This window comes from Lycium ferocissimum, chromosome 10 (assembly GCF_029784015.1).
Source record: "Lycium ferocissimum isolate CSIRO_LF1 chromosome 10, AGI_CSIRO_Lferr_CH_V1, whole genome shotgun sequence".
Classification (NCBI taxonomy): domain Eukaryota; kingdom Viridiplantae; phylum Streptophyta; class Magnoliopsida; order Solanales; family Solanaceae; genus Lycium; species Lycium ferocissimum.
Genome location: NC_081351.1, coordinates 17,545,208 through 17,554,733, shown reverse-complemented (window position 1 = coordinate 17,554,733; position 9,526 = coordinate 17,545,208). Strand labels below are relative to the sequence as shown.

General features: G+C 35.2%; 1 protein-coding gene and 2 non-coding genes across 3 annotated transcripts; 2 read left to right on the top strand and 1 right to left on the bottom strand.

Moving 5' to 3' along the window:
* The first annotated feature begins 1,715 nt into the window (after positions 1 to 1,715).
* On the top strand, positions 1,716 to 1,789 carry TRNAN-GUU (transfer RNA asparagine (anticodon GUU)). Its single transcript has one exon. It is a non-coding gene; the product is annotated as a tRNA-Asn (tRNA).
* Positions 1,790 to 3,033: 1,244 nt separating this feature from the next.
* LOC132032635 (5-formyltetrahydrofolate cyclo-ligase-like protein COG0212) lies at positions 3,034 to 6,272 on the bottom strand. Its single transcript, XM_059422288.1, has 6 exons — positions 5,810 to 6,272; positions 5,205 to 5,295; positions 4,574 to 4,800; positions 3,882 to 3,957; positions 3,574 to 3,699; positions 3,034 to 3,367 (listed from the first exon to the last, which is right to left on the bottom strand). The coding sequence occupies exons 1-6, from the start codon at positions 6,206 to 6,208 to the stop codon at positions 3,210 to 3,212; spliced, it is 1,077 nt and encodes a 358-aa protein (XP_059278271.1). The 5' UTR covers positions 6,209 to 6,272; the 3' UTR covers positions 3,034 to 3,209.
* Positions 6,273 to 8,865: 2,593 nt separating this feature from the next.
* TRNAN-GUU (transfer RNA asparagine (anticodon GUU)) lies at positions 8,866 to 8,939 on the top strand. The gene has a single exon. It is a non-coding gene; the product is annotated as a tRNA-Asn (tRNA).
* Positions 8,940 to 9,526: the final 587 nt, after the last annotated feature.

Here is a 9,526-nt window from a genome sequence, read left to right as displayed (position 1 = left end):
TTGTCCGTACGAGAAGGCATAGGTATGTTCTAATCCTACTTCTCTGCCTTGCAATTCATTAATTAATGTATCTTTCACTTTTTTTAAGTGATTGTTATCATGAATATTTACATTTGCAATTCAGATATGCCGTGTTACTTGGCTTCAGTATCATCATTTCTATTTTTGTTGTCAATGGAGATGTTAAGCAGTGGTTTACCATCTTCTTCTTTATTCTTTGTATTTCACCAATCAAATTGGCCAATCATGTCCGGTCAAGCCTGGTCTATATTTTTTCTCCTTGGGTAAAGCCTTGTCGGACAAAGGAAATATTGTTTGTAAATAAAACTTAGTTTTATTTTCCATTTCGATGTACTTGCTGATATGTGTTGGTCGCGATTTTTTACGGTAAAATTATATGTTTGGATTATAAAGAGGATGCCAGTCAATGATGCCTTGTCTTGTGGATAACATTCTGCTCGTTGAGTGCCCCAAGTAGGTTGAGAGAATGAGGTTGTCTCCTTGTATGGTCTTGGGCAATGCTCACCTCATGAGCTAGCTTTTGAAGTGACAGGCCCTACAGCAGGAGTTACCTTGACTGGAGTTCTTTACATTATATGGTTACTTTGTCCTCCATGGACCATTGGACAAGCTTATCAGTCATTTGACACACCAATTAAGATAGTGTTTAGCTTTTCCAAACCAGTCCATTCATGGATTCACCACACAGATGATACGCCAACAGTAGAACAGAAAAAAAATCCATATAAGAATGGAGCTTGTTTAACATTTTGCTGCTGCATACATTTTAACAGCATATGTTATGCTCGTGTATTTACTACAACGTGAAGTTCTCCTTTCTTGGTTTATTGCACTTGATAGAATCCTGCATTGTAATACTCTCTTCTTCCTTTTTTTTTCTTTTTTCCAGAGATCATTGTCTCTGTGGGAATGTCAATGCCGCAGGTGATTTCTCCTATAGAAAGGATCCCAAGACAGAACGACCGGATCCCTCCAAACAGAATGTTGAAGTAAACAGAATCCTCATCTCTTGTGCTTATGATTTGCACTAAGCTACCATAATTTTACTTTTGAGGAAAGTCACGTATATTATGTTCGAGGTCTTCTATGTTTGCTTAATGGTTCAACATACCTGAACTGAAGCGGTTAGTGACATTGGTGACTTTGTTGTATGTTTATTCTTTAGGATTAGAAGGAGGAGATACTGTTTGTTGGAAACAAATAGGTAGTGAGGCATTGTTTGGCTGTAGTTGGTTTACTCTAATTAACATTTCACCATGGTCCGTATATATTCTTGTAACTTATGAGTTCTTGTTTTTCTATTATAAAGAAGCGGTCAATACAGTCATCGACTTCTGTGATTACTTTTCAGAGGACTTGGCGTGGTTTCTTATCGTTGGATTAATGGGAGAATATCCTTTCCTTTTTTCAAAAAAATAAATAAATTATAAGAGCTGTTTCATCTAAGGAAATACTTTTTTATACTTCCCTTAATCAAGAATCATATATTCCGGCACAAGTCGGACATTTTTATTGCACATGGATGAGACACTAAAGGTAAATCTCAGTTGCTGGAAGCAGGAGAATTAAGATACTTGTAAGTAGTCAATGGGCTATGGATGTTCCAATAAGAAATGTAGTTTGCGTCGTAGTCATTTAGCTACGTCAAATCAAATAAACTTAGAATACATTTAATTAGCATTGAATGACAAGAAGCTGGAATAGCTCAGTTGGTTAGAGCGTGTGGCTGTTAACCACAAGGTCGGAGGTTCAAGCCCTCCTTCTAGCGCTAATTTTTCATCTTTTTCCCTTAGCTTTATCCTTGCCATTTTAACATTGGATATAACAAGGGGAGGGATAAAAAAATAAAAAATAAAAAAAAGATTACTAGAATAGGAATAAAAAATTGGCACAGTAAGTAAATTTTTATGAGCTAGTGTGCTGATAAATCAAATTGCTGAACTTTCACCCACTTGATATCTATAATTTGAAATCCTCATTTGTTTGTGAAGGCAAACGAGAAATAAAGGTTGTCAAGGCAATGTTGTCATTGTCATAATACCATAGTTTTTTATCAAACATATTTTTAAATTGACAAGTTCCATTTTTCAAATTTTGGTGATACCGAATTGAGCATATTCAATATTCAATGAATCTAAAGTTAGGCTTTTAGTTCCCTTGCTAGCAAGGCATGTACTACTAACTTCTTTTTGCGCGGAGTGCCCTTCGTTTGGGGTGGTCTTTAAATTTTGCCCCTCATATTTGAAATCTTTAAAATTTGCGCGGCTTAACACCCATAGGTTGTGTTCGAACCCACGCGCGTAAAATAAAAATTTTAAAAAAAATTCGCAAGGCAAGTTTAAATTTCGCTATGCCGGACCCATACTTTTGTTAAGGAATTACCAAAGTTATGCGGACCAAGCATACTTATGCCTTGTAGAGCGAGACTTAGCATAAGTATGCGGTCCCATAACTTTGATAATTCCTTCACAAAGTTATGCGCGGTCCGCATAAAGTTGCCCATTAAAAGTATGCCCCCACCGCATAACTTTGTGAAGGAATTATCAAAGTTATGCTTAACCAAGATACTTATGCCTATAGTACTTTGACATACAGTATGTCGGTCCCGTATAACTTGATAATTCCTTCACAGTTATGCCGGTCCGCATGTTTGCCCATTAAAAGATCCCCCCCGCATAACTTTGCGAAGGAATTATCAAAGTTATGCTTGACCTTAAGCATACTTATGCCAAGTCGCCCATAAGGTACGAGTATGCCGGTCCGCAAGATAAAATGTGTAATTCCTTAACAAGTGTATGTTGGCGGCATAGCGAAATTTAAACTCGCCTTGCGAATTTTTTTTAAAATTTTGACTGCGCATGGGTTCGAACCTGGAACCTATGGGTGTTAGCCGAAGGGCAAAATTTAAACATTTCAAATATGAAGGGCAAAATTTAAAGACCACCCCAAAAGAAGGGCAATTCGCACCCCAAAAGAAGGGCAATTCGCAGAATTGCCCTACTACTAAGATGATTTAGTAGCTAACAATTCGTTTGGTATTTGAAAATAAAAGTTTGTCCTTACAAGAACATTTTTTTTACATCACCATTGCAACGTATGTCAACATGCTATTAGTTGACTTTACAGTTTGCTTGTATGCTTTGGGCCTAAAATAGATGCATGAAAATTACACAAAGCTACATGCCAATTTACTTCCTGTCAAACTTGCGCCGGGCAGTTGGAGGTAGTTTCTCAGAAGGGCCAGTTGGAAGCTTTTGTCCGGTTTCTTGTTCAATTTTACTTTTCAACTGCCTCAGTATTCGAATTTGACTAAGCTTTTCAGGTGAGAGCTTCTCCCAATATATCCCTGCAAGGTACATCAGAAAGGTTAGCCAACTGCAATCCTCTTAGCCTCTTTAGTTTCAAGTTACCGGCTGACCAAGTGAAAGTGAAAAGCTCCAAAGACAAGAAACAAAAAGGGCAAAAGAAAAAAGCACGGACAAGGACACGAACACATACAAGAAGAGATTTCAGGTACTGATGATGGCAATTATACATATGGATTTCACTAACCTTGAGGCTTTGGGATGGATGTGTTTGTAAATATGACCCGAGTTGGAGTGCATATGATGTCAACCGGCACATCATGGATCAATAGCTTGTCAATAGGAATGTCATCTACCAGCTGTTCGTCGTGCACTGAGGAAGCCATCCATAGAGAATGAAGATCAATTTAGCAAATGTGAGAATTGTTGAAACAATACTTCCATAGTTTTGACTAGAAAAAATTAGTTCTTTTGTCAACCAACAAGCAAGGCTTGCAAATTAATAGTACGAAAGGTTATACTTTGATGAAGAAGGGTGACTTTAGAGGGACGCACCAGATGTGACAATTGGTGTTGAGTCATCTATGGCCCCCATGTATCTTAGCATGCCATATTCAAGTTCAGCAAATCCCTACAGACAATGAGCGGTGTAATTCAAGATAGATTTCTAAATAACACTTGGTCCTCACCATACCAAAGTAACATAATAGGAACAAGTAAATGAAATCAAGATAATCATAGTTTCTTTTACTAGACACCTTGAAACTTTTCACACAATTTACGACAGAATGTGCATAAAATTCATCAATCCAATCCTAACACAATTATCTTAATTCTTAACTTCATATTTCAAGGCCAGCACCATCCAAATCAAAAGGAAAAACTTGAAACACTCTCATACACAACAGAAGCGAACACATAAATCAACAAAATAAGTATGTCACTCATAACTACTGCGGTATAGAGAAGAACTATAGCAAAGGTTGATACTATCGAGATCCTAAAATCTGAAACTAGTAAAATCTTCCGTGACATTACTTAGATAATGCTTCTTTTAGATAATTTTCTATAGTAATATGACCTTCCTGTGCATCCATTTGTTATAACGGCACATAATATAAAAGCTTAAAGACAGTAATATTGAATATATCCATTCTATAGAATACAAAAGCTCACACAAAGTTAAGATCAGACATTACACTATGAGGGAAAAGTACCAAATCATACAAAAATGGACACATGCTCACCTCTCCCTTGCCAAGTCTAGCGCCGGTCTTTGGGTCAACAGCAACTGAGCCAATAACAATTAAGTCCACCTTTATTTTCTCCTCCAATCCAATTGGTCTTCCATATTTGGCAACTCCAGCAGAAGTGCAGGCCTCCTTAATGGTACCAGGAGATAACATACTAGATTCAAGTACAGAGAAAAAACCTGTCCTAAGACGAGGCTGCGGTGTCAATAGCTGCTTCCCTCCTGCAAGCGAATATGGTCTAGAAATGAGTAGCTCAATGTCAAATTATTAGACAAAGAGGAAACTCTACATCATTTTAAATAGTAAGAAGTTCCATTTTACCACCTTCTATTTTATCTATTTTTGGACGAAGTTGGAGAATGATCTATTTGTGTCATGAAAATATTGTTTACAAATTTGCAGACTAGATAAGAAAATTCTGATATTGATAAAAAATGATTTGTTTAAACACTAGTTACACGACTGTTATAATCCAGGGCTCATAACTCTACATTATTCATGGTAAAAAAAGAACTATACAAAAGTCTTGCTCTACTTTTTTTTCTTTCATTCTAATTTATCCCATTAAAACATTGGGAAATACAAACTTCAAAAATCTGAACAAAATAAGTTGATGAAAACTAACCATTAAGTGTGAGAAACCTCACTTGTTTTTGTGGTGTATCTGGATTCACCTTCACACACTTGGCCACTTTAAACTCCTCCAATTCACTCAACTGCCAATAACAAAAAAGACCCAGTAAAATTTACGCGATGCGACAAACATTTAGACTATATTCACGACACATAGCTATAGTTTCAAAAAATTATGAAAGTTGCTACATTTGGGTTTTGTAGCAAATACACAATACATGCGCGTAACAACTTTGTCGCGCGATTTCAGCTGATACAGTATCCGCTGTTTTTTTTTCTTTTTTTTTTTCTCTCCTTGATAAAAAAAGACAGCATGCACTGATCCAGCTAGTACCCGCGATTCAGCTAATGCAGCGCAACTGTACGCACTGATAAAGACATACAGACGCGCTCATACAGCTGGTACCCGCGATTATGTGTTGATACAGCGCTAAACTATAGCTACGTTTCGTAATTACACACTAAACTCTATATATATGATATTTTGTCAAACATTAAATTAGCTAAACATGAACCCCATTTCCTTTACTTATCCAAATTTCCCTCAAAGATCTCTTTTTTACTTAATTTAACACATAAAGATGCAATCTTTTGAACCTTATTGGCAGCAAGTGAAGCACCAATAAAATTGGGTATACGATGATGAACGGGTCTTGGAAATTGGGCTATGTTTTGGGCTTCCATTAAATCCCAAACCCGTTTTCTTATAACCCATTTCCAAGCTTTCGGGTCTTCTTCATTTTGGGTCTCTTTTTCAGATGTTTCAGCCATTGCTTTTCTAGCTTCGGCATCGAGCCTGTGACGCTCAGCTTCGTATGCAGCCTCGTCAAAAACGACGTCGTTTTTCTTTTGGGAATCCACTTTGAATGTAATTTTGGGAATGTTAGAAAAATTTAGAGAAATGGGGAAGTTGGATTTGGAGAGATTAAGGCTGTGTTTGGCTCTTATGGAAGTAAATGGAAATGCAGAGGAAATTCGGAATACGTGTACTTCCATGAAAGATGGCACTTTCGAACCTCTTTTGGATTATATAAGTGTGAATCAGTTAAGTAGTTGTTTTGGTCGAATATATACATAGATAATTCCACGCATATAACTTCTTCAGGATAAGTCCAGTAACCGTGGCTAGGTATTATTATCTCCGTCTCAATTTATGTGGTATAGTTTGACTAGACACAAAATTTTAAAAAGAAAGGAATATTTTTAAAACTTGTGGTCTATAAAGCCATAGATATTTATATGATTGTAAATTATTTCATTAAAGATAAAAGAGTAAGTTTTACGTTAAATTATTTCTAAATATAAAAATGTATCATTCTTTTTTAAACTGACTAAAAAGGAAAGTGTATCACATAAATTGGAACAGAGGGAGTATCTTTTTTTGAACCTATGTAATAAAAGTTTGGTTAAACGAAAGACCGTTAAGAGCAACGTCTTGCCTATAAGACATAAAATATAGAATATGTCGAAAATTAGACACAATGACACAGCGTAATGGGAAATAAGTTGGGGTTCTAAAGTTTCTTAACTTAGTTTGTCTCTAAGGCAAGAGTTATAGAGTATATCGTAAGTCAGACACAATGAGACAGTGTAAAGTGTTGCCAATAGAGAATGAGTTGTTTTTTTAAAAGTCCTTGAGCTAATCTTTGCATCTAAGGTAAAAGTTATAAAGTATTTCATAAATCAGGCACAATGATATAGTGTAAAATGTTGTCATGAGGCACAAGTTGTAGTTCTAAAGTACCAGAGCTAAGTTTACCCTTTGGTTATATTTATAAAGTATTTCATAAGTTAGACATAATTAGGTAGCGCAAAGTTTTGTAGTAGGGTATAAGTTGTTTTTTAAAGTCGGTGAGTTAAGTTTTGCCTCTAAGGCAAGAGTTATAGAGTATTTCGCAAGTCACACACAATAAGGTAGTGTAAAATGTTGTCTGTGGAGCATAAGTTGTTTTATTAAAGTCTCTGAGCTAAGTTTTATCTCTAAGTCGAGAGTTATAGAGTATTTCATAAGTCAGACACAATGAGGTAATGTACGGTGTTGCTTACAGGGCATAAGTTGTTTTTTAATGTCTTGCCTCCAAAGCAAGAGTATAGAGTATTTCATAAGTTAGACACAATGAGGTAGTGTTAAATGTTATCCATGAGGAATAAGTTGTTGCTCTACTTAGAGTGCCAAAGCTGAGTTTTGCCTTTAAGGCAAGGGTTATACAATATATGATAAGTTAGACACAATAAGGTAGTGTAAAGAGTTGTTCATGGGGTATAAATTGTTTTTTTAAAGTCCCTGACCTAAGTTTTACCTCTAAGGCAAAAGTTAGAATATTTTATAAGTCAGACACAATGAATTAGTGTACAAGTTAGAATATTTCATAAGTCAGACACAATGAGTTAGTGTACAATGTTGACCATTGAGCATAATTTTTTATTTTATTTTTAAGAGTCCTGAGCTAAGTTTTGCCTCTAAAGCAAGAGTTATAGAGTATTTCATAAGTGAGACACGATGCGTTAGTGTCAAATGGTGCCCATGGGCCATAAGTTGTTCTAATTAAGTCAATGAGCTGAGTATGTTGGCAGATGGCCAAAACATACCACATTCACACAAGAATAAATTAACTAAACAATAGTAAATTCTTGAAACAACTCATGACATAACCTTCATATAACAACAACAGAAGCTAAAGAAACACAAAATCCACATTAGTTAAACAATATAAATGTAAATTCTCTTTTTTATTGGCTATTCTAATTAAAAACTATGCAGATGATTTTCTTAACTCTTTTGCTGTACAAAAGTCATCATTTTCAGTATTATAAGCGCGATCAGAAACAACGATTTTGTTGGAGACAACAGAGAAAATCCAGGACCATCAAAGTCATTTGCTACTTTACATCTCTTCATTTTCCTATCAACCAAATCATCAATCTTCTCAGAGATTTATGAAATCGCTTTAGGAGAATGAAAAAGTTTGAAGAATACAAAATGAATTTGGAATCCTTCCGTAGAAAAAAAAAACTGAAAAAGTAGCGGAGGGAGAAGTAGCGGGTCTGAGAATTGTAGATTTAACGAGTGTTTGTTGAAGAGTAATTTTATCCAACTAATTTTCATTAAATTAAATGGAGGCGATTAGTGACATTGTTGACTTTGTTGTATGTTTATTCTTTAGGATTAGGAGGAGATACTGTTTGTTGGAAACAAATAGGTAGGGAGGCATTGTTTGGCTGTAGTTGTGGTTTAGTCTAATTAACAATTCACTATGGTCCGTATATATTCTTGTAACTTATCAGTTCTTGTTTTTGTATTATAAAGAAGCGGTCAATACAGTCATCCAGTTTTGTGTTTACTTTTCAGAGGACATGGTGTGGTTTCTTATTGTTGGTAAATGGGAGAAATTGTTCTTTTTTATAAAAATTATATAAGAAATGTTTCATCTAAAAAAAGTATTTTTTGTGTTTCTCTTAATCAAGAATCTTTTATTCCGGCACAGGTTATACATTTTTTACTGCAGATGAGACTTTGCAAAAGGTAATCTCAGTTGCTGGAAGGAGGAGATATTCATTCAATGGGCTATGAATATTTCAATCAGAAATGTAGTGTGTCTAGGTCAAATCAAAATATTTTAGGAATTAATATAATTAGCGTTGAATCGCAAACAGCTGGAATAGCTCAGTTGGTTAGAGCGTGTGGCTGTTAACCACAAGGTCGGAGGTTCAAGCCCTCCTTCTAGCGCTAGTTTTACATCTTTTTCCCCCGGCTTTATCCTTGCCATTTTAACATCGGAGTAAGTAAAAAAACTTTTATGAGCTTGTGCGCTGATAAATCAAATTGCTGAACTTTGACACTCTTGAAATCTACAATCTGAAATTCTTCTTTTTTTTTTTTTTGCTGTTGACGTACTTAAATATTTTCTTTATGTTGCGAAAAAAGAGAGAAAAAAAGGATGTTAAGGGAATATTGTCATTGTGATAATAGTTTTTGATCAAACATATTTTTAAGTTGATAGAAGAATTAATAAATCACCTCAAATATCTTGCTTAACCCTCGATACTGTTATAGTTTTGGATTTTATGAGAACGAGAATAAAGAAGACATTGGTCACCTGATCTTCAAAAATAAACATAGAAACATTTTCTGTTCAATGATGTAAACTTGAAAGATATACAAGCGGTACCCTTTTGATCTGAATTATTGACAAATGCCATTTTTATATCTAATAACCAATTGAGCATATTCAATGAATCTAAAGTTACGCTTTTTGTTCTCTTGCTAGCAAAGCATGTAATAGTAAGATGATTTAGCGTAGCTAACAATTCGTT